This window comes from Xenopus laevis, chromosome 9_10L (genome assembly GCF_017654675.1).
Source record: "Xenopus laevis strain J_2021 chromosome 9_10L, Xenopus_laevis_v10.1, whole genome shotgun sequence".
In the NCBI taxonomy this organism is placed as follows: Eukaryota; Metazoa; Chordata; class Amphibia; order Anura; family Pipidae; genus Xenopus; species Xenopus laevis.
In genome coordinates this window covers 90,077,903-90,103,486 of record NC_054387.1, presented here as the reverse complement: position 1 = coordinate 90,103,486, position 25,584 = coordinate 90,077,903, and the positions used below count along the sequence as shown (strand labels likewise).

Here is a 25,584-nt window from a genome sequence, read left to right as displayed (position 1 = left end):
AATCAAGCCTGTGAGAGAGAGAATGCCCTATTATTAAATGTTAGCAGAAGAAATTCGGATGCACACCTAGGTGTGCATCCGAATTTCTTCTGCTATTGACTCTATGACCCTTATGCGAGGGAAGGGTCTTCCGGATCAGCACCCTACACTTACAACAAGTGTGTAAGGGATCAGGTAGAGCTCTTCATATTCGTGCATTCTATTATTAAATGTTGTGAAATGAAAATGTAAAAAAGAAATACTATAAATAAAAATAAGCTTCTCCTTACCTGTGTAATTTCTGCCATTCCATCCTTTAGACATTGCTCGGTTTGAGAGGAGGGTGATGAGCTCATGTCATTGGATTTGCCAAAAATCTGAGAAGTTTCTGTTTCACAAAAGCTAGCAGCATCTGTACCCAGCTCTGTATCACATTCGGGGTATTTTTGGGAAGTCTCCTTTTCTTCATGGGTCATTACATGTTCCTTCGTAATGCTTTTAACACTAAGTCCAAAAGAAGTGGGACTGCTTTTGCTGCCAGGATGGGATTCTGCCAGCATAACCCCCAGTGGGCAGCAATGAGCATCAGAAATGACGACATGGTCTTCCTTGTCTGTCATTGTAATGAGCAGTTGGCTGCAGTGGTTGCATCTCTCTGGAACAGGTTTTAAGTCCTGAGCAATGGGACACTGAACAAGGGCCAGGCTGTGAAATGCCCCACAGACAACCTGAAGAACAACCCGTCCTGACAGATGCTCCAACTTTTGTGGCTTAATTACTGGAAAAGTGGTGGTTATCAATCCAAGCTGACAGCCAGAGCCCCACGCCCATATTTCTCTGCTGACAGACAGTGCCAGGGTATGTTCTTCTCCACATGACAGCTGTATAGCCCTTACCCATCTTGGAGGGGTAGTCTCCTGGTCAGCTATGGTAATGGCTGTAGGCTTTGGTATGGATGGGCAGTTTGCAATTGCACACTGTCCTGCAGTGTTTTCCCCCCACATGTAAACCATTCCACTTTCTGTTACAGTTCCATTGTGGTAGCTTCCTGCACTCACACATATTACTTGCTCTCCACATAGAGCTTTCTCTAAAACAAGAGTTTCCGGGGTTGTCTCTTCCTGCCTCCATGGTTGTTTTCCAAAGCTAAACACTTGACCATCTGAAAAACATAATATATATTGCATAGTTACAAAAGAACTTATTTGTGTAAACACATGTTGGAAAATCCTGTAATGATGTCTGGAAAAGGTTTGTGTATGTACTATTACATTATCTGTAAACAGTGCACCTTTAGAGAAGAGAAAGAACATGCATTCTCAAAAGTACCTCTCTTGAGTGAATGCATGCCTATTATAAGATGAAAGATTTTATAAATTAAACAATTAAGTAATGCCATTCTTTGTACAATAAGGGAATATGTGCACACCACACCGGCTATTCAGCATAAAACACATTAATCATCAAATTTCTGCGGCAGCTATTCAGAAGAATGATAAACATAAAAGTATATGGGAAGCATACAAACACCTAGTTGTTTTCAGATAGGTCACCAGAAATAACGACTTTTTCCAATTACTTACTTATCTTTGTCCCTCCTGAGCAGAATCCCTGAGTTTCATTAAAGGCAGCTATTAGAATTGATACAATAGTTGCTAATACTCCAGAGATGCTGCTGAGAAATGTATTAACTAAATGTTGCAAAATTGGAACAGTTTAGAGTCTGCGCCTGAATTAATGAGCTGCCAGACTGAAAGAGATAGGTACATTCAAACCTTTACCTTACATTTTGGGAAAAAAAGTAAAAAAATAAATAATGGAAAGTAACTGAAAAAAGTCTATATTTCTGGGGAACAATCTGAAAACAACCGAACTGAAAAAAGTTTTGGACGGTGAATGAACAACCCCTTTAACACAAAGAATATGTATGATCACATTACTGGTAACGAACTTTGAGGCCTAAAGTCCCCTTCTCCACCCATAAGCTGCAAATGTTACAAAGTTAGAAAATGTTTCTAGAACATTATTTGTGAAATTCATGTTTTATACAGGCATGGGATCCGGACACCAGTTATCTAGAAAGCTTTACAACAGCTATGAACGCTTCAATAAAAAAAAGAATTTGAATTTCATGTTTCATTTAAAAATTCTGGGTGACAGGTCCCCTTTAAAGGAACAGTAATTTTTTTTTTAATGCTCAATTCCCCCAAAATAGCTATAATAATAGGCAAGGCTTAATTCCTCTTAGATTTTATAAAATCTTCAGCTTGAATTTGACGTTCAAAGTGCCCCATAGGATAAAGGCAAAAAGGCGATGGCAGCTTGAATTGCTCTGAGAGCTGAACTGGAAGTCCGTTTCAGAACGATGACCTAAATATATGTTTTTTCAGCGTTTGCAGCTTATATATGCTCATATAATTACCCCCAAAGCTGTCCGAAGGAATATAAAAATAAATTTAAGCTGCAGGCACTACAAAAAAAAAAAAAAAAAAGCTTAGGTGCTTTAGGTTATCAATGTGAAGCTGACTTCCGGTTCAGCGGTCAGAGGAATTCAAGCTTTTGTCACCTTTTCGACTATGGGGCACTTTGCATGACAAATTCAAGCTGAAGTTGTGAAAAAATCCAAGGGGAAGTAACCCCTTACCTATAATTATACCTATTTTGGGGGCAAATATGTATTTAAAAGATTTGGTAGTACTGGTCCATTAAGGTATAAAGATTCAAATTACGGAAAGACTGCTTATCGGAAAAGACAGGTCTGGATAACAGGTCCCATACCTGTAGTAGGTTGCTATGCTGTTTCATTAAATTAAGTCTATAAACTGAAATTGCAAATATGTTAACCTGTTTCAAAGAAACTATTATTTTTGTTGCTACTGTAGAGCTATAAACATTTTCTAGTTTGTCATGCCACAGTTTGCATTTGGACTGCATTCAACAGTAATCAGATGTTTCCTTTGTCTATTGTAACTACAGTTTTCCAGAGAATGCTAATTGCTGACTGGCAGCAACAAGTTGCCTAGTATAAACGCTAAAATAGCATAATGGGGGCACTCACCACATGTGTGCTAAATATGTACGTATTGCTGCTTCTGGAAATAAACATATAGCTAATGATAAAGGGAAGTTGTAGACACTGTAGTAAAATTGGCTAAATAAAATCACTATTTGCAGGTTTAAGCTTTATTTTTTAATGACTTCCAAATACAAATGCCATCCATGTTTTTGCAGTGTCCCGTCTTGATCCATACCTCTAGTTAGCAATAGTCCATGATTTTTCCCAAGGCTTGCTTGTAGCACTATTTTCCCTCCCAAACCTTGAAGCCGCTCTGGGTTAACTGGGTTTGTACCAGCTTGCCACACATGGACAGTTCCTCTTTCTTGGCCTCCTTTGGTATCATCAGGACTAGAGAAATTAGGGAAAATAAGAATTTATTCGTATTTATTAAGTATAACAGAAAAACATGCCAACTCTGCATGTTTTTACTACATTAACATTGATCATATTGAAGTGCTTTCCATGTGATAAAGGACATGCTACATTGACAAATGAGCATCCACGTCTTGCCTAAATCAACCATCTGATGAAACAATTTTTAATGTTACCAAGTAGCCTAACAATAAACCTTAGCAAAGCATGTGAAAAAAATCTGTCTCAGCATATATCCAGCAAGATGGAAAAGCAAATGTTTTCTGGACACGTCACCTTAAAAATCACACAGAAAGAGTTTAGACAAAGAAAGCAAAAACAAACACAAAATAGGCAGCTTGTACTTGCACAGTATCCTTTCATCAATCCCTTTTGTGAAGAGCATATTTAAAAGAGATAGATTCCATAAGTCAGCTCATCAGTATCAGAATGTCACAATGTCATATCTTTCTTTCTGTTTGTCCATCACTTAGTGCTCCAGTGGCAAACCACACCATCTGGGAGCATAATCAAATGTTAAATGCACATAAAATTCATTCTACTTTGTTTCAACAGAATTTTTCCAGGAGCATTGAAAAACAAACATTTTCTGTACACGGACCTTCGAAAACAGAAGGTTAGAAAGAGCCAGAAAATATTTAGATGATAGTTAGTACAATGAACAAATCCTTTCCTTATTAAATGGTAAAAGTATGATTAGGACAAGTCCTATAGAACAGATGTTGAACAAAGGTGTATACTGCCCCTTAAGCAAAGCAACAAAAAAAAAAAAAACAGTGCATACACAATTGTTAATGTGAACCGCGCCATTTACAGTACAGGAATGTTTGCCATAGGAGAAAGGACATTTATGTGTTACTATGTAAAACTTCATAGGGGTGGCACTATTAAAAGGCATAGGGTGGCACTACTGTAAGCAGAAAGACATTTCCAATATCCTACCTTTCTTTCTGTTCTTCCATCAGTCAGTGCTTTAGTCCCGTAACACACCTTCTTGAGGAATAATCATAGTTTTCTAGAGCAGATGTAGTTTAACTAGTAACCTGAAAATCAAGCATGAAAATCCATTTTATTTTTAATCAGCCAAAACATTTGTATGAGCGGCCACACCGTAGATATAACTGCAAAGAAATTTCAAGTATTTCATAACTTGGTGGTAAATACTGGGAACTTCTGTCTTTTGAGAAGCTCAGATCCACAAAGATACGCAGCCTCCAGCTGTACACACCCGCGCAGAAGAAAGTAGCATAACACGGCCCGTTCAACAGTCAAACAAAGACAATAGTCTTTATTCATTAGGCTAGAATAGTATTGGCCTAGACTTCATCACTCAAGCAGATACAAGGGTAAAACGGTGCCATTTACATCAAGGTATTTCAATGGACTGTACCCATTTAACCTATGCTCTTATATGTTAGGCTAATTTCATCATATTAAAATGGAAAAAACATACCATATTTAAAGGTACGAACTTTCAAGAGAGAAAAACCGCACCAACAGGTCTTTATACAAAAATAGAAAACCTTTTATTCAACGTTTCGGCTCGACCGCTGGAGCCGTCTTTTTTTTTTTTTTTTTTTGTTCCTGAAGACGGCTCCAGCGGTCGAGCCGAAACGTTGAATAAAAGGTTTTCTATTTTTGTATAAAGACCTGTTGGTGCGGTTTTTCTCTCTTGCCTATGACTATTGACACATGTAACCAGCACACAGGCATTGCTTTTTTCAGTTATCCGTGTGCACTGTACTCAAATTTGCTATATATATATATATATATATATATATATATATATATATATATATATATCTATATATATATCTCAACTGAACAGGTTTGTCTGGAGGCATCCCAGGCCAATAAGCTTGCAACTCAGTTAGCAGGGTCGAGTTGCCAGCTTATACAATCCAAGCATAATTGGCTTTGAGTAACAGCATTATAAATCCAAATATGCCGAAAAGGATCGCTTTGTGCACACAATAAGATATGGTTGTTAAAATCTCTATTTAAGGCAATATAACCACAATATCCTTGAATATTTACAGGTAGTATTAAAAAAAGATGATTTCAGTTACTGGAAGGAATAGCAAGCCATCAGAGATGATTTGCTACACTTTGGTCTACGACACACAGACTATTAATCAAAATACTTGTAACTGTAGACTTCAGACTTCCCATAGACTACAATTGGAAGCACCAGAAAAGGACTTTTGCCAGTGATTGGTGCCTAAGAAACTCATACTGAAGTAGCTGTAGCTCAAAAGCTATTTGCTACAGTCAATTGTAAATGACCAAAAACTTCTTCCATGATACTGATCACCACTACAGCAGCTGTCCAACTGCCACAGCACTTAGTCTCCGGATACTAGTATTAGTAGCTAACTACCATTAGGCTTTGTTGTTTCCTCTGGGAGTAAATAATACATAAGGTCAACCAGAAAACATAAAGCCTCTTTGTATGCAGTTACAAGAAGAAACTATACATGTGACAGTATCTGTCGTAAATCATTGTACGAGTACCCTCGTTTAGTGGAAACAAGTATGTAAATCCATAAACCCAGTAGCCGAGGGACCTTGTTCTCTTAAATGGAACAATCTATTATTTTAACCAACCCTAATATTATGTATAAAGACATGAAAAAAAAAATGTAATTAAAAATATCTGACCAATTATCCCAAGGGTGGAACAGATGGATGTTGTATGACTGGTCATTCACAGGGATGGCCAAACGCCGCTGCTCCAAGGATGGCTTTTTTATGGCTCCATAGTCTTTGCTATTTGACATCATTTTAATTTAACCTGGCCATTGAACATGCTGTATGAGAAATAATTGGCCCACTACAAGTAACAAGTTGAACAGCACTGGTTCCAATAGAAACACAGAATGATTGGTAAAAAAAACCCTGGGCTGATATGCATAACCAGATGGTATGCGTAATATGATTCAAATTGTCTAAACTGCTGGATTAGATGTTAGCATGCATGAACTGAGGAAACAAATGAGTAGATCCACCACACATGCTGTAATGGAGAGACAGAATAGAACTAAAACACTTTCTAACATTTAGGCTCTCTGAATACGTACAGTTCTATAGCTGAAATTGACAGAACACAATTTTTGATAGTCTATACCAGCGATCCCCAACCAGTAGCTCATGAACAACATGTTGCTCTCCAACCCCTTGGATGTTGCCCCCGGTGGTCTCAGAGCAGGTGCTTATTTTTGAATTCCAGGCTTGGAGGAAACAGGTGCACTGCCAAACAGAGCCTCAATGTAGCTTGACAATCTAAATAGGGGCTGAAAAATGGCCAATCACAGCCCTTATATGGCACCCCAAGAACATTTTTCTTGCTTGTGTTGCTTCCCAACTCCTTTCACTTCTGAATGTTGCTCGTTGGTTCAAAAGGTTGGGGATCCCTGGTCTACACCTTTGAAGTTCTTGAGATTAGCTCAGGGTCAGCAGCATAAGTATAGAGGATGCAGACTCAGTGAAAACTGGGGTCCTGGGCCTGCTTCCCCTTGAATAGGGGGGATTTGTATACAGGGGGAAAGGACTTGTGAAAACAAACATTTTTGCAGGGGAGGGGGGCAATGGGTCCCAAAGTTACACCACTGCTGGGATAAATATAAATAGATAGATAGATAGATAGATAGATAGATAGATAGATAGATGAGATGAGTTTCCAGCACTATAAAAGATATAAAAATAGAGGAGCTGTAGTAACTGTGCGGTCTTCCTATACTCTCCATATAAGCAAATTGGGAAAACCGGTTAGTACCCTGAATTAATCGAATTCCTGAAATATATTTATGAACTGGTGTTTTAATGATCGCCAGGGCTCATGTTATAAGAGAAGCAAAAGTACAAATTGACACCTTACAAAAAGTGTGAAAACAGCAACAAGTTTTTAGTTTGAAATCAAACCCAAACGCAAAACCTGCATGGACTTTGTACCCGATCAAATAAGCTGAGAACTCAGAACTATTTTCGCTTTTGATTCCTTCTGGTCAGAGCCGCCATCGGGGGAAGGGGGGGGGAGCAGTCGTCTCTGGGCCCCTAGGTTTGGGGTGTTTAGGGGATCGGGGAGGTGTAGAGCTGCACTTACTTGGATTTCAGTGAGCCGCAGACTAAGAGAGGGAGGGCTGTTGCTATGGTGGCAGCATCTTCTTTGCCGCACACAGCTGTCTGTAAGGTAAGTTCTATCACCGTTTTCGACCCGATAAAGCAGTATGGGGATTTGATAGGCTGGGAGTTGCTCAAACGTCACACTCTATTCCGCGTAAATGCACAGTCCCGCTTTTGATAACACGTCCCGGATCTGTACTTACACCTTGCGTAAAGCTCAGCTGCTAACTGCAAGCTTCCTCCTGCTGTCTTACAGACAATCCCGACGCTACAAGTCTCATCACGCGAGACTGACGTCACCACTACACGTGAGTGCCGTGATGCTTCACTTGTAGGAGTGACGAGCAGAGGTCGAAAGCGGATCGTGTGCAGTGGTCGTCAATATGTTTTTTTCTCTGCTCGCACCTCCCACTTTTGCTAGTGAAATATACTTTGCCCTGTAGTTTCTCAGAAGTCATTGGTAGTTTGTCCTGTAGTTCCTCAGAAGTTATTTGTAGCATGTCTGCTCAGTAAAGAAGACGAGACACCTTTGCTGTTTTATTCATACGTTTGTTTTTTCTTATTGGATGTACAACCAATGAGGGTTGCCATTGGCTCTATTATCCTGTTATTTTCAATAAAAATAATGTAGAAAACAAAAATAATTCTGCTCACAGCTCCGAATTGTGGTAGGGAACTGGAAAAAAATAAGTTTTCGTGGTTGCTAACAGTTCCATGAGTCCCTTCTCCCAATTTGAACAAAAAGAAAAGATTTTTTACAGAGCCAGGTTAAATGATGTTATTCCTTTTGTGTTTTTGTGCTTTGAGGGTCCCAGTATTGTTGTGCAAAGAAGGGGCAGAACAAGGGCTACTTTTGGAGAACACAATGGGTGAAATGAAGCAAAAGTAATCTTTCACTCTTTCTTTCCTCAGCTCCTAACTCTGATGTGTTCCAGTTCCCAGACAGTTCTGCAGCAAAAATGTCTGCGAAGACCAGTGCTGGAGTTTCCCCCGTTTCACACAGGAGTTAGACCCGGGATTATCCATAAACAAGCTTTCAGTTATTTTGAATTCTGGTCCAGTGTTTTATGTGAAGACAAGGACAATATTTCTCACAATTTAGGATTAAAAAATGGGCTAATTTAGGAGAATCGAATAGGTATCAAAACTAATTTTTTTCTGGTTGGCAACAGCATGGCCGGAACTAGAGTGCAAAGATGTGGGGGTGCTGGGCAGGTACCTTTTCAAAGATCTTCTGCCTACCCCAGTCCAGGTTCCCTCCAATGCTGCTGTCACCTCCCTTCTCCCCTCTATCACTCTCCCCTCCCTCTCTCTGTCACTCACCCCTACCATTCCTCCCTCCCCTGTCCCTCCCCTTCATTGCCCTCCCTTCTATTATTGCGGACACGCTCACGCACGGATGGGAGGAGAGGATTGGGCAAGAGTAGCCGACGGGGGTGCTTAGGACACTGTTGGCTGGGCCCAGCCCTGGCCAGGTGAAATTAAAGAATCTTATGCATACCTCACAACTGTCCCTTTTTCGGAGGGACAGTCCCTCTTTTGACAGCTCAACCCGCAGTCCCTCATTTGTACTGGAAAGTCCCTCTTTTCTATGCACTGAACAGCCAGAAAAAGAAACAACGTTTCTCACTTAATTGGCTTTTAGCAGAGAGACCAGAACAGCTAACAGGTGCAAATAAGATACTTTGTAACAATTTTGAAACACAAAAACACAGTTTGGATAAGGAGAAATATTTTCAAACTTTCATAACCTGCCAAATTTTGTAAAATAAACATGGTAATTAGGGGGTGTGGCCACAGAAAGGGGTGTGGTCAAAAAAATTGCTGCGCTACGTGAAGGAAAAATTTTTTTGTCCCTCTTTTTACTTCCAAAATGTTGGGAAGTATGTCTTATGTAATGGAGAGTTGGCTTTAGGGGATTTAGCTGCCAGTGGAGGTGCATTATAGTAATACTGACACTATAAAAACTTCAAATCATTCATGTACATTAAGGGGCCCATTTATCATGCTGTGTAAAACACTGGAGAAAAACATCACTGGTTGCTCATAGCGACCAATCAGCAATTAGATTTCAACAGTCAACTTCAAGTTAGAAAACAAAAGCAAATATCTGGTTGGTTGCTATGGGCAATATCACCAGGGATGTTTTTCTCCAGTGTTTTACACAGCATGATAAATATGCCCCTTAAAATTACCAATAGGTCATGTTGATAATTTTTCTCTGCTAGGCCTGTTTTTCTAAGTAATTGTTACTTGAATTATTTATGCCTGACTATTTTGCCAACCTAACTGTCCCTTTTCAACCTGTCAATTACAGTTTATAATGCTAATGGACAACTGCTACACAAATATGGCAGCCCCTGATCGAGGAATATGGGCAGGGCCGGATTTACATAGCAGACCCTCTAGGCCCCTTTGTGCACATGTGAAAACTTTCACATGAAAACTTTCATTGGGTCCGGAGTACTGGGGATTGGTGTACAGGAAATTTTAAAAACAATTATATCTCTTGTGAATCCCCAGTGCTTCCGAACCAATGTTGGGCGGCATGCCGTCCCCCTAAAATTCTGCCACCCTATGCCTGGGCCTTTGTGGCCTTTCCACAAATCCAGGCCTGAATTTGGGGGATCAGATAGGTAGTGTAGAAGCACTGAGCAAATAATCTTATGGAACAGTTATAAATAGCATGCAAAGACAATGTTTTGATAGATTTCAAGGTGTCAGTATCTCTTTAATACGATACATATCCTTATAATCTGGCCTTGGGGGTACCGTATTCACCTCAGAAAATGTCACTGCACAAGAAACAAGATTTCTTGTGAAGTGACATTGTTAAACAAAGGCCTAACAGCAGCAAATTTATAGGCCCCACACTACTTAAGCAATTGCATACCTGCCAAGTAGCCCACTTTTGCCAGGACTGCGCTGATTTTTGGCCCCAAGCTAGTGGTCCCAGACAGTTCCTAAATGTCCCATTTTCTTGCTGGCCCATTGCAGTCTCATGAGACTCAACATTTAGCTTTAAAATGGCCAGGAGTGGCCTGAAACGTCACTGTGATCCAGGGTCTTTGTCATGTTTTTGGAATAAGAGTTTTTATTGGAAAATGTGCTGTATGCTTCTTCTCTACAATTATTGGAATACATGACTGGGAGGTGGGCTGTGTTTGGTAACCCCATATAGGTTTATGGCTGCAAAAAGATTTTAAAAAAAATCTTCAAAAGATTGTTGGTTAGTATACACTTTTTAGGTAAGCAGTTGTTTACTGCAGAATTAGACAAAATTATCACACAAGCAACAGAGAGCAAGAGTACCTTACTGCCTCAGAAAAAACTCAAGCAGACCAGTTGTTTGTCCATTTTGCCAGAATTAAAGATCCAGGGCACAGAGTGAGAAACACCAACTGGCAAGTCGAACCCAGTATAGTTCCAAACAAGTCTCTTCCTAGTCCTCAACCAAGGACACTACCAATGGAACAATCCAATTGTTACGATCAAAATCCCAAACCCAGAACAAACCCCTAGGTTCCGGTCACGGCTCAGCCTTCTGCCTTTAAAGAGATACTGACATCAGAAAATAACCTTTTAATTATCTATCATAACATTGTCTTTGAATGCTATTTTTAGCATTCATGACCTATAGGTAACTTTTCATGTAGATTAATATTTTGAAAAGAACATTTTTAGAGTTAGTATCACTTTAACAACCACCTTTCACTTCGGGAGGAGCCCTCCGCTACTTGGGTTTTGCCAGGTCTTAGTATGAGCGGACCAGGGAGAGAGTTCTGGGCAGACAATGGAACCTCACGTCATACAGGAACGGAGAAGAAGAAGCGTAGTTGGGGTTCATATGCCAGGTCAATGCACCAGACAGACAGCACTGTACAATGACAGGAGACAAGAGTGTAATTACAGTCACAAGCCGGGTCAAAACACCAACAGGCAGCGCAGTACAATAACAGGAATACAGGAGCTTAGTCGGGGTCATAGGCCGGGTCATTACACCAAAATCTCAGAGACTAAACAGGTTCCGAAAGAATGGTCAAAGTACAGGCAGAGGTCAGGACAGGTAGCAGACAAGACTTGGTCAGGAACAGGCAGGGTCAAACATAACTAGAATTATAGCACCCAGGAACTAATGAATAGACCTTTACGTTGGGCAATGAGAATTACACAGAGACCTTTAAATATTTGAATTTCGCACCACCGTTGACATCACGTTCGGCACTTTCCGGATATAGCCAGAAACAGCCGAGAGGCGCAAAGCCGAAAAACGGCACATTCATGCGACGCCGAAGAGGACAGAAGCGGCGGGCTTACTTCTGAAGTTATCCTTGTGGTTAGACTTTCTACTAGGGTAAGTGTCTGGTCCTGTTCTAAATCATGGTATGTGCAAAATACTGTTGGTCTAAACGTCTACAATTCATTCAATTCAGCAGAAGAAAAGTTTGGTGGTGCTGTTCAAAATACTTACCCAACTGTGATGCCAATGGAAAGTGGCCATTGAAGAACGTGCACTGCCTCTGCAAGGAAGTGAGAATCTTTGTTCTGACTACTTGTTCGCTGCACGTTATAAAACACACATGGGTAAATATGTTTGTTAATAAGGTTTTTAGGGCTGAAATCGACGGCACATTGATGTCCGATTTGTCGTCATGCGATGACATGCATGCGTGATGTCGGATGTGCAGAAGATAATGGAACTGAACGTGAAATCGCAGGTACAAACTACTGTACATGTATCCGACTGTCTGATGAAGACACAGCATGTGACGTTCAGTTTCATTTTCATCTGCACATCCGACACGTCGCATGCGTGTCATTGCATGGCAATGAATCAGACATCAATGCACCGTGGAGGTCAGCATTCAGTCTTGCAGCCTCAATCTTTTGAGGCTGTAATCTGTATGGCATAGAGCCTATATATTGATCAATTCTTAATCCTGGATTCAGCTGCTTCAAGACCCCTTCTTTTTCTCCATCTTACCTCTCAAGTGAGCCAAGCAGTTAGACTTTCTATTAGGATAAGTGTCTGGTCCTGTTCTAAATCATGGTATGTGCAAAACACTGTTGGTCTAAACCTCTACAATTCATTCAATTCATTCAGTTCAGCAGAAGAAAAGTTTGGTGGTGCTGTTTATAATACTTACCCAACTGTGATGCCAATGGAAAGTGGCCATTGAAGAACGTTCACTGCCTCTGCAAGGAATTGAGAATCGTTGTTCTGACTACTTGTTTGCTGCATGTTATTAAACACACATGGGTAAATATGTTTGTTAATAAGGTTTTTAGGGCTGAAATCGACTGCACAATGATGTCCGATTTGTCGTCATGCGATGACATGCATGCGTCGTGTCGGATGTGCAGAAGATAATGGAACTGAACATGAAATCGCAGGTACAAACTACTGTACATGTATCCGACTGTCTGATGAAGACGCAGCATGTGATGTTCAGTTTCATTTTCTTCTGCACATCTGACACGTCGCATGCGTGTCATTGCATGGCGATGAATCAGACATCAACGCGCCGCGGAGTTCAGCACTAAGTCTTGCAGCCTCAATCTTTTGAGGCTGCAATCAATATGGCATAGAGCCTATATATTGATCAATCCTGGATTCAGCTGCTTCAATGCCCTTTCTTTTTCTCCAGCTTACTTCTGAAGTGAGCCTTGCAGTTAGACTTTCTACTAGGGTAAGTGTCTGGTTCTGCTCTAAATCATGGTATGTGCAAAATACTGTTGGTCTAAATCCCCAGCTTGTGAACCCCCCTGTGGATTTCCCTTATGCCACACACCAATGAGTGTAGCTGTCATTTAGCCAATACTGTGATGTATTACTATTTTTTAAGTAGGCACAGAATGTGCTTGGCAGATTTGCAGTTAAATAAAAAAAAATATACTGGATGGCCATAAGTTTAACATTGATCATACACACACACACACATATATATATATTATATAACTAAGCCCCTCCCTTCTCCCCAGCTTCAGAATGAGTTGGTGTTCAATATAAAGGGTTTAACTATTTTATCCATTCTACTGCATATATTAATATATCATGTTATATGGTAATAAAAAACTAAATTGCATGGGCAGGAATTTATTAATAAGATTGAGAAAAATGCTACTCATTGGTACATTGGCTTCATTCCAAACAACTAAACTGCATTTGTAATCATGACAGGAGTACTGGGTGCATCCATTTAGTAATCTTCTTTTTGTGCCTGAGCCTGCTGCAGCCAGCTCTGCATAATACAGTATACAGAGCAGCGTTTCCCTCTTTTTATTCCTTTCTTCTATGCCAATACACTGCCACAGCCTTTTCCCTGCCTTCTCTAGAGCTGCACTAGAACAGTGATGAACATAGCTGCCTGCCTCTCTTTCGATCTCTCTCGGTCTCCCTGTCTCATCTCTCTTCTCACGCTGTGACCATCATGCAGAATATAAGGCAGGCTGCTACAGAGGCCTTCTGTCGGCTGGGTAAGTACCTATTTCCACCCATTTAAGCAAAGGTAGGATAAGCCTTTTTCAAGATATTTGCAAGTCATCAAATGCTAAGCAGTTTTACATACAGGTCCTTAATACTAAATGTTTACTGATTATAAAAAAAAATAATTCTGCGTGGTCTTTATTTGATTTATAAGAGCCCTGAATTGATCCTTCCTTTTAAAACCTTGTGAACCTCAAGTAATTTAGTAGCTAGTGGAATTAGTGCATTTTAAATTCCCTAACCTTTATGTTTAGTCCCTCCTACAGACAATGAGGTTAAACTGCCAGGGTGAACCATTCACATCAAGAAAAGCATCCCTCCATAAAGAATAAAAGACACTGCAGATAGGGTTGGCAAGTTTCTTCTTTACACACCTAATAGAGTGAGTGTTTCAATATATTGCGGTAGATTTAGGGGAACGAGTTAATTCATGTTACACGTATTCATTGTAGCAATGCGGTTAGCAGACGCTTTGTGTAACTAACCACTCGTAGGTAATTCAGTAATAAATCTGCCATGTGGTATATGGGATTTTACTCTCACATACTGGAAATTGTGAAGCTTTTGTGCAGTTAGTATAGAGTTGTCAGGGGTCCAAATAATCACTGACAAATTGTATTAATGTCCCCAAAGACACTTTAGCTGATAAGCTTGTGTGTTGGTCCATAAACATCCATCAGCAAAGATCTAGGATGCATCATATCGCATCTGTACATCAACAGTAGCATTATGCTGGCCATAACTCTTTTATTTTCATAACTCATAGTGATTTCACTTATTTGTATATGTTGTTTTTGTATCATTGTAGTAATCCACTCCAAGGTGTGCCGTGCCTTCAATAAGCTTTTTCTCGTAGTTTGCCTAAATAGTCCTTTTAATAAATAATTTATTTGATACAATATTACCCAGTAAATTACCCTGTGTAACTTTTTATGGAGTCTACAAGTTTGGGTGTTTTTTTAGATGATACCCACTGAGTGTACCTTAGGTGTAAATTTATGCAGAACTAAATTTATTGGTGTATAGACAACAACAGACTTTAGATACATTAGATATAGATTTTAAATACAATATTTAGATACATGATATGATGATTTTTGTCCTTCTTAATAATGAACCTATTATGTGAGAGAAGTGCTCTGGATAAGCAACTGGTAGATCATCATCAGCAGATGATCCTTTGTGACCTGAAGTTGCAGGTACCCATAGAGTTTGTTTATTAAACACAACAGCACATTAGAGTTTGTGTATTAAACACAACAGCACATTTACACAACACTTTACAGAGATTATTCACATCAGTTCCTGCCCCAGTTTACACTACCCTACTACTACTACTATGACATTCACAGCAGACTACTGTCACTAGAGTCACTTGAACCTGCCTGTATGTTTTTTTAATGTAGCCAGAAACTGTAGTACCCTGACACTACAGTACCCTGAGGGCAGCCATGGAGACATTGGGAGAGCATACAAACTTCTTCCAAATAGTGCCTAGGTTTAAATAGAGCTTGGGAGCCAAATCCTAAAGGAAGACGTGCAAGTCACTGTGTCACCTGAGGGGTCCAACGCCCCAGCTGCCACTCCTCTCCTATCTAGATAGCTGATAAATTTGGCGGCCTATGTTCAGACGGCCTTGACTCTCAGAGAATTATTTGCTCAATATCTAATCATGTGGGACTTCCTGTAATATCAGTATTGGTCATCTGTGGCCTTGCATGCTGGCAGCACAAGTTTTTTCCCGACTTTTTTGAGTTATTTTATTGAAAAAATGAGATAAAACCACGGATGAGAGTTGGATCAAGCTTGATTTAAAGGCAACCCGTCACCCAAAAAAAATATTCAAAATCCGATTTTATCACATTACTCAAGCAAAATGAACTTTAATTACACTATATAAATTATTTGAATCTTGTTTCCTTCAATCTGGGAATTCATAAATTTAGCAAGCAGGCAGGAGCCATTTTGTGGACAGTGTTATTAAGGCAAGCCTTGCATCATCTCAGAAACTTGTTTGTGCCCCAGAATAGGGGATCTGATGTCCATCCCCACGCACTGGCTACACAGTTAAATGGGGAAATGTGGGGAGAGCAGTGACATCTAGGAAGTGCTAAATAGAAAGTGAAAGTAATTGACTGCCCCTCCACTATGCCCATGGCATAGAGGAGGGGCAGACAGTATTGATTGACAGCTGATATTTTTAAATGAGTTTACAACAGCTATGAATGCTTTAATAAAAAATATCAATTGGATTTCATGTTTACTTTGAAAAGGACTTTTATTATACAGATTTTTGTGTCTGGATGACAGGTCCACTTTAATAAAAAGATTAGATAAATTCGAGGTTTAGTAAATAACACATAAGCATGTGCTTGTAATGCAAATTATATTTGGCCCATTTTTCCTTGTCAACGAAATTACTAAAATGGCAACTGCCTGGAGAATACATGTAAAGGTGCCTTATATGAGACAGATTAAGTCTGTTATTTGTGAGCATTGATTTGTCATTTCATATTTCATTTCTGAATTTTTCATTATATAAACTATGACTGCACAGTTATTAATGTGGTCAGCCAGTTTGTTGGCTTTTGACAGGTTATATAAATATATTAGTACATGTATACATGCATAGTCATTTAAAAAGGACATGTGAAAATGCAATACTGCCCCACCCTTTTTTTTTTACTATGACAATCATTTACATGAATTTGAATCTGTACATAGTTTCCAATAATTGGCTCATTTTTTCTATTCTAGGCTTGAAGCAAAAACACACAGGATATGAAGAGGTAATGAACATACTTTATTCAAAATTAATAACACAGATTGGTTCAATGGTTGGTCTTAACTTTAATTTCGTGGCTTGTGTTTGAGGGGTTAAGTCCATAGATAGGAGACCAAAAGCCTGTCCATATAGCACTGGAGTAAGCTCCCAATGTATGTAGATATTTTGCTTGCAATGTAGCATTGTGAAGAATGTGCATTTACCCAAAATATGTGGGTAGCAAATGAGATAATAAAAAAGGAACTAGTTTACAAAATGGTGATAATTATCTTTCTTTAGAAAAACGGAATACGAAATATAGCATCTTGTAAAGATATAGAAATAGAATAAAAAAACTGATCATTTATGATATACGGAAATAAAAAAATAATTGCATGTAATGCTAGCCATTGCTTTTTGAAAATTCCTAAGTAGTTTTGCAACAAAAATGATTCACACGTCACTTAATAATTGCCATGCTATATTTTGTTACAAATGATGTGGTATCTCAGTATTGCCTTATATTAATGCCTCATTTTAAAATATTAGGAGTCACCTCAGAGTTCCCTGACATATATAACGGCATTGTACCTTTTTGTGTTCATGGAACTCTTGGATTTCTATAGTGTGCATTATTGTATATACTATATATAGTGAATAAAATACCCACTCTTGTAAAATATAAGGATATTAAAAGTTACCGAGGAGTTTCATGACCATATTAAAAAAAACGAGGCCGAAGGCCGAGTGTTTTTATACAGGTTATGGAACTCCGAAGTAACTTCTAATATCCTCATATTTTACAACTGGTGGTACTTTGTTTATTATAATACACAAATTTCAGTGAGTCATGTGACAGAAATGACATCAGAACTCACCGTTTATAACTGATGACATCAGAACTTACCGTTTATAAGGATATAATTAACAAGCTATTCATGGCTTTGTGTATTATATATATATATATATTACTCGGCCTGCCTGATTAGCTATTAGCTTTATTTACATATGTGGGAGCTACTATACTTTCTATATTGAAGAGCACATTTGAAAGTTGTTTTATAAACAGTAAAGTCAAACAGTAGTCTGTAGTGGTCAGATTATCATGCAACACCAGAGACTGCGTGGCTATTTCTAACGTGCAGTAATTTTTCAGCCAGGCAGTACTAATGAATCATACTTTGTACAAAGTACATGTTGTATTCCAAGAGAATGATTTTTCACAGTGTCCCTCTAAGCCATATGGCATTCCTTCCAATTGTAATACTTCTAAGATAGAAGTGTGTCATAAACAATGTAAAAGAACAATATTCCCCAGGGGATGGTGACACTGAGTATATGGCAGGGTTACCCACTGAATTAGCTGATAGGAGCCTACATGCTAAGTGTTTTCTAGCAAACATATCAGTGACTTGAAAACTAGAGGGACTGTGCAGCTGAAGCAAAATTTACTAAGAAAAAAAAACAAGGACTGCAATTGAGGTATTCTACGAGGAATAGCGAAAAGCAAGTCCGTAACAGAGCCCACAATTGAAGTCCCTTGTTTGAAAAGAACAAAGCATATTGTTATAACATGAATGGAAACAGGCCCAGGGAAATATAAGAGAGAAAATCAATGTAGCATATGGGGCAATTGATTTATAGCTGAAAACACATTGCCCTTATGTGAATGATTATACGAGTTAACTATATAGCTATACCTCCAAAGGCATCCATAGGTGTATATACATAAAGAAGGTGTATCTTTTTTCTCTTTTTTAATTTTTTCACAACTGCATTAGATGTTTTTTTTTTAAAGTGAACTAAAACATATTGGTTTAAGTGAGAAAACTATAGTGGCTGTTTAAAAATATATGTCAATATTGTAGTTTCCCTGCTGCTGCCAGTGCTTACAATGTGTAAATATTATCTCTGATCAGGATGCTGGACAACGATATTGCATATTCTGTATCCAAGTATTGGCTGGATGATTTACATCATTTCAAACAAAACAGCCACTAGCTTGCACAGAACAAGTAATCTATTCATAGATCAAGGTTCTCTTTCTGAAAGCACATGACCAGGAACGATGACCTGAGATGGCTGCCTACACACCAATATTACAACTAAAAAATATACTTATTTGGTTCAAGAACAAAGTGTTACATGGTAGAATGAATTACTTGCAATGTACGCAATGTAATTTAGTGATAAAAACAACACAATAAAAATCAAAATGATAAGACAGTATTAATTGCATATTTACCAGTTAACACTGCTACAAGCTAGTTACATACTGCAGCCATTCCAGTACTTTCTGCTGTGTTTCCCTGTAAAACCGAGAGAGAGAGAAACTTTGGGGCAGATTTACTAAAGAGCGAAGTGGGTAATGCTAGCGCCAATTCGCTAGCATTGCCACCCGCGGGGACATCGCCAATTCACTAGCGAAAGAGACCATCGTTAGCATTCATTCACACTCTATCGCCAGGTGACTTTTCACACTGGCGAATGGTCGTTACTCCGGCAAGTGCGGATTTTACTGAGCGTTACCTCTTTTGCCAGGGTTAACTTTGTCACCTCAGACGAAGTGTCGAAGTCGAAGATTTTTAAAGAGACAGTACTTCGATTTTCGAATGGTCGAATTTGTGAAGTATTTTTAATTCAAATTGAATTTTGGCCTATTCAATGGTCGAAGTACACAAAAATTACTTCGAAATTCGACGTTTTTGAATTCGAAAATTCACTTCGACCCTTAGTAAATGGGCCCCCAGGTTGCATTTAAACCCAATATATGTGCTTTGATCTGCTTATCATGATTTTTTTTAGATTCACAGCAACATGGGGTTTGTGGCTGATATCTAGTCTCAATCTGGTTCCCAGTAAAAACATTTTAATAGCATGTTAACCCTGGCAGATAGAGAGACTGTGCTTTTGTAGACATGAAAGTTCTCAGTATAAGGACATATTTATAGGGTATATAAAGCACATTTAAAGGGGAACTAAAGTCTAAATAGAATAATGCTAGAAATGCTGTTTTTTTGTATGTTAAACATAAACATGAACTTACTGCACAAATCATTTATGCTTTCAAAGTTGGCCACAGTGGGTCATCATCTTGTAACATCTTTGCAAGACCATGCTCAGTGTGGTCTGGGCTTCAGTTGGGAAGTTAATCTTAGGGATTGTCATACATTATCAAAATAGCACAAGTCAAATAATATCTGCCAAAAGCCGATATAGCAAGACTGATTAATAATCAGAATATGCAGACTGCACTGTGTCTGTGGGTACAAATCTCTACATGGTCGACGCTGCTCTACAGGGAAACAAACAAAGCTGCTCGAGTTCTGGGAAGTAAGGTGGGGGCTCCCCCCTGCTGTTTGAAAGTATGAGCGTTTCCCTGCAGAGCAACTATGGACTGCAGCAGTCAGAACAAGTAAAACGAAGGGGGAATTGTATTGCATACAGCAGGGCCGCCATTAGAAATCACGGGCCCCGTACAACAAAACTTTTGGGACCCCCTGGGCCCGCCCACCCTGGCCCCCAGCACCACCCTGGTCCCCAGCCCCACCCCAGATCGCGCCCACACCACAGTTAAAAGACCACACAGACATCAGCAATAAAAAAAGTTAACCCTCCCACACACACAAGTTATAAAAAGTTATTGATGGTCAGGGCCCATTTATAAGTTAAAAAAAATAATTTGTGACCAGGGCCTCCCTTTGGTCAGGGCCCTCTCTTCTTATAAAAACAGTAGACATTTTTCATTTGAAGTATATTGGAGATAGAATTCTTTTTCATTTAAGAAATTAAAAATGGGATTTTAGGTTCTTGACTTTACATCCCCTTTACGTATGTTTACCACTTTAAAGCCTTGCTGTGGGCAGCACAGTGGCTCAGTGGGTACCACTTTTGCCTTGCAGCACTACTGTGTGCTAGAAGTCTATGGGGCAGATTTACTAACCGTTGAAAATTCACCAGCATCCACTTCGCACCCAGCACAACACTTCGCCAATACTGGTGACTTTTTGCTAGTGTTACTTCGCCAATGCGAGCATTTGATAGTGAAGATACACTAGCGTTCATTTCTGCCTAGCGAAACTTCGTTACGGATCTTACGCTCAGGTCAATTTGCATTGGGCGGGAAATTTAAAGTTTTATGGACGTCTTTATGTTAAATGGTGCAAAAACTTACAAATTACACTTTTTAAACACATGTCCAGGGAACCCTAATAAAGACAATAGAGTTATTCTAATGCCCTACACATGAGCCCACTGTAAAATTAATGTTCCATATGTTTGCAAATGTATGGGAAAAATCGGTTACCCAAAAAATTGTCTTTTGCAGACAATCAGGCTGAAAATGGAAAAGATGCCAGCATTTTTTGGACTTTAATGTAAGTGACAGAAGATTGAGGAAGAGCTAGCTACTTTAATGCACTTCGCCTGGTTTGAGCTGGTGAAGGCAACTCTGGCGAAAGAGTTAACATTCAGTAAAATCCGTATTTTAGTTAATTTGCGGAGTAACGTCCATTTGCCAGAGTGAATTGTCGCCTGGCGATAGAGTGCGAATGACCGATAGCGCCAGTCTCTTTCGCTAGCAAATTCACCTGCGCCAGTTAGTAAATCATCGATGTCCCTGCGGTCGGTAACGCTAGGGAATTGTCGCTAGCGTTAGCCTCTTCAACTTTTAGTAAAACTGCCCCTAACGGTAAGGTCACACCTGGAGATTCGGGGAGATTTAGTCGCCCGGCGACTAATCGCCTCTTCTTTGGGGCGACGATTTCCGAAGTTGCCCGAAAGTCGCCCCAAAGAAGAGGCGCTTAGATACCAGGCGACTAAATTTCCCGGAATGTCCAGGTGTGCCCTTACCCTAAATGTTCTCCTCATGTCTTCCTCGGTTTTTTTCTGGTTTCTCATAAAATTTACCCTGTGTGTGTTTGAATGTGATAGGGGCCTTAAATTGTAAGCTTCACTGTGGCAGGGTCTGATGTGAATGAAGATGAACATCTGTAAAGCTTGTATAACCGTGTTGGTGCTGTAAAAATGCCAGGAAATAAACAAATATATTTGGGATTGGTGGTATTTGCTAATAGAATCAAGCCTTTCGGTATACTGCAAATTGTTCTGGCATTTAATGGGTCATTTGTCTTATGTTAAAATGTATGCAGAAAATGAGTGTGTGTAACACTCCTAGGGAATGTGTGATGGAATTTTGAGTCATGGGGCTGTTTGCTGGAAGCTCGGGGTGTCATGTGAGTCATATGAACAGGCTTATGGTGAAGAAGATGAGAGAGAGCGATACATAAAAAGCATAGGAAGTGATGGGTGATGTTCTGTGTACTAATGCTGTGTCTGGCTGCTTATGCTGCCGATCCAACGTAAGGCCCCAGGAGCAGCATCAAGAAATACATACTGTACACGAGGAATTTGTTCCACAGGAGGTAAATTACCATTGGCTATGACTCCTGCTTTTTTCTACCTTGTTTATGTAGTCTGCTTGAGAATTCTGTCCTGTCCTTTACTTCATAAGCTCTTATCTGACCTGTGGCTTCCAGAGGAGTTGAAGGTATATTTTGATTAAAATAACTTCAGGTTAAATTGCAGGTCGTATATGGCTTAGTCTAAAATCTTTACTAAATAAGCTGGATGTTGGATAGTACTAGGGCAGCGGTTTTAGTAATTGTTGCCTGCCTCATGTGCCTTTCGTTGTTTTCTTATTAGTTTCCCTTATTTGCTTTTGTTATGGACAATGTAACTTTTTTATTCTTACTGTTATTTATGCAGAATAAGAGAATGGGTAAGGTGATATAGGCACAGGACAAAAGATCCTTGGCTCATCTCTATCTAAAACAGGTGCAGGTAGCATGCCTTTACACTTCTGCTTTAATGCAGCTAGTGAAATTTGCGGGGAACATTTTCTATTCAGCTTTGCTGTTTCTTTAGTAGTTTTGTTAATATTCAGTTATTGTTGGAAGGTATCATTTGTGTTCTTGTTTTTCCATAGCAACAGTTAGAAATGGCACTGCTTTCATTTACTGCCCTTGCCAGCTTCTTCATAAGCAGATGGTTAACTGCACCAAGGTAATTTGGAGACAATGTTCCCTCGATGTTTAATTTTTTGACTGTGCACACTTTTAACCATTTCTATGCTGCCAAAGCAGTTAAGGGTGCTTTGTTAAAAGCAGATTGCTAAACAACACATTACAGTAGTCATATTTTAATAAGACTGTTAATATAGTCAAATATTGCAAAAAAATATATGTGTAGCTTTAAAAATCTGTTTATGCAGAGGGGTAAGTGGCTCATAAATATTACAACTATATCATGTACTTTCATACAAACGTATTTGTGCATAGGCCTCACAATCTGTGACTTGAGTATATGTGGTAGCAAATGGTTTTGGTTTATTGTAGTTCGTTGTTGTTTGTTGTGGCAGGAATCTGGTTTTGCACCTGGAGGTGACAAGCTTTTCATTACCATTGTGTTGGTAGGTATTGTATATTCTCACCTTCTTTATCACATTAGAATATGGATGCACCAAATCCCAGTCCTGGATTTGGCCAAATTCAAGAATTTTCAGCAGAATCTGGATTTGGACAAATTCAAGTGCCTGGGTGCACTGAATAGAAAACCTTAAGATCATGTGAGTTTTGGTCATACAAATTATTTTTAATCCGTAATGTACCCTCATTTGCATATGCATATTGGAATCAGTGTGTGACTACATTATAATAAGAGACCAAAGCACGTACACCACAAATTTGTATATGAAGGAAGAAAATGACAAAGTATATTTTAAAGAGAAAGGTAAAATATGAAGGTTCCTTGCCTGTGTGGCTCAGTGTCTGGAAAAACACTAGAGGGAAGGAAGGTGCATATCTCCCAGAATGCTCTATGAGACCCAGCATAATAGAGGCTGTCTGTAAATCAACTAGCACAGGTGCTGTAAGAGATTAGTCACCACCTAGAGGAGGGGATCTCTGCCCAAGGGGAAACAGGAATTCTGTGTGAGAGCTTGCTGAGGATTGGTGTTGAAAGATTCTGAAGAAAACCAATGCACGATAATGGAGAGTTCAACCCAATCCCAAAAATAACACTTGTTGTAAGTGCAGGGTGCTTACCCAGAAGACCCTTCCCTGGCATTGGGGTCAGTAGAGTAATTGCAAAAAAATCTGGATGCACACCTGTTTGTTGAAGTAGTATCAAAAGTGGTTTATTGAGCCAAAATATACATCACAAAAGGGCAATGTTTCGGATCCCTCCGGGCCCTTTATCAAGCCGATAACTGAAGAAAACCAAGGCTGTGGTATACTGTTATATGGACTAATTACACTAAGAGGGGCTAAACCTTTGCTGTAAAGAGCAGGACCTGTGCAGCCAGTCTGCCAGTGGAACAGGCTGTACGTTCCTGTTACTTTTGCTGCACACTGTTACAAGGCACTTCTCTCTTAAAAACTCAGTTGTGAATAAAACAGACTGTCTTCTGTTTAAATTGCCTGGATTTTGCTGCCTTACTACTTTGACAAGTTATTGCTAAGGCTAACATTTCAGTGAATTCCCACACCTGCTACTCCCTGCAAACTATTTGATTTGTGAAAAAAAAGTATATGGAGGCTTCTCTGTGATTGACAAGTAACACCTGCTATTGCAGTGCAATTGATTTATAAATAGGTGTTTTTACAAAATTCACTAGAATCAAAAAAAGTTTTACTGTCCTGGTTACATATATTAAATTTTTTGATGAAACATCTCAGATACCTTGTTATTTCTTAGGTTTTCAATTTCTTATTAAACTGCAAATGTCTCTTTCTAGAATTTTGTTGCAGTCCATGAAATCAAGATTTACAGTATAGGTATGGGATCTCTTATTGCTCCAAAATACAGGAAGGCCATATCCCACTGAATCCATTTTAAACAAATAATTCTTACTTTTGGTAATGTTTTTTTTTCAGGAGAGGTATGGTGATCCAAATTACAGAAAGACCTATTATCAGGTCCATCAGGTACCAATTATTCTAGATGATAGATCCCATACCTACACTTTAATCCTTTGTTTTTTTTCTCATTAGCTTACAGACTTTAGTGATGTTCCCTGTCCTGTAAGGTCTCTACCACCACAGTGGTACCACACAGTCCAGGTTCGAAGAATACGATCATTAAGGGCTCGGAGTAACAGTGACCCACTACAGGGGAAGAATTTGGGGCAGGCTCTGCAGTGGGTAAGTATGAAGCCAGCATGCCCAGCTTTTGCCCTGATTATAAATGTGCATCGTCTTTGGCTTTTAACCATCACATGTTCTGTTTCAATGATGTTACTGTTTCATAAAATAACTGAATTCTGTCATCTCTGTAAGGCTTATGATACTACTCTTATGTACCAAAAATAATATTATTTATGTACAAAAAATAATATTACTTAAATACCACAACAGGATACCCCCTCCTTATACTACAATTATTAATATCAGAAGTATTATTATTAATCGAACTATATATTATATTTCAGTTTATGGTGTCTAGAATAGTTTTTTTGTGAAAGCATTTGCTCCCCAGTGTGGCATTCAGTGGGTTTCACCTTCATATCCACCTGTGCTGAATAGCTGCCAACTGTTTGTGTAGAAATTCAAGTTTAAAACAGTGAATTCACTTGTGGGTCCCATTAATAGCAATGCTTGTGATTTTCTATAGGGATTTGGGTGCAAATGGAGGAGTGTTAGTGGCAGAGCAGGTCTGTACATTGTCAACATAAAGAAGGTGATGTGTGAGGAGAAATTATTCTGGTACCAGATATTTGGGGTCTTTGGAACAGGATGTTTTACA

General features: G+C 39.2%; 2 protein-coding genes across 4 annotated transcripts in view; one reads left to right on the top strand and one right to left on the bottom strand.

Moving 5' to 3' along the window:
• LOC108701459 (alsin) overlaps positions 1–8,115 on the bottom strand; it is a 53,537-nt gene extending 45,422 nt beyond the window's left edge. Inside the window, exons 1-4 of one of the 2 annotated variants that reach the window (XM_018236174.2) lie at positions 7,512–8,115; positions 4,352–4,452; positions 3,231–3,385; positions 270–1,141 (exon numbers count right to left, since the gene is read on the bottom strand). In XM_018236174.2, coding sequence (XP_018091663.1) covers positions 270–1,141; positions 3,231–3,385; positions 4,352–4,371 — 1,047 coding nt within the window. In that variant the 5' untranslated portion in view covers positions 4,372–4,452; positions 7,512–8,115. The remainder of the gene's footprint in view (positions 1–269; positions 1,142–3,230; positions 3,386–4,351; positions 4,453–7,511) is intronic. The other variant, XM_018236175.2, reaches the window with a different exon arrangement.
• A 5,453-nt stretch (positions 8,116–13,568) lies between these two features.
• The window catches only part of cdk15.L (cyclin-dependent kinase 15 L homeolog), a 72,926-nt gene continuing 60,910 nt past the window's right edge, over positions 13,569–25,584 (top strand). Inside the window, exons 1-3 of one of the 2 annotated variants that reach the window (XM_041575877.1) lie at positions 13,569–14,008; positions 16,776–16,807; positions 24,834–24,983. In XM_041575877.1, coding sequence (XP_041431811.1) covers positions 13,963–14,008; positions 16,776–16,807; positions 24,834–24,983 — 228 coding nt within the window. In that variant the 5' untranslated portion in view covers positions 13,569–13,962. Of the gene's footprint in view, positions 14,009–16,775; positions 16,808–22,065; positions 22,206–24,833; positions 24,984–25,584 lie in introns of those variants that run through there. The other variant, XM_018236173.2, reaches the window with a different exon arrangement.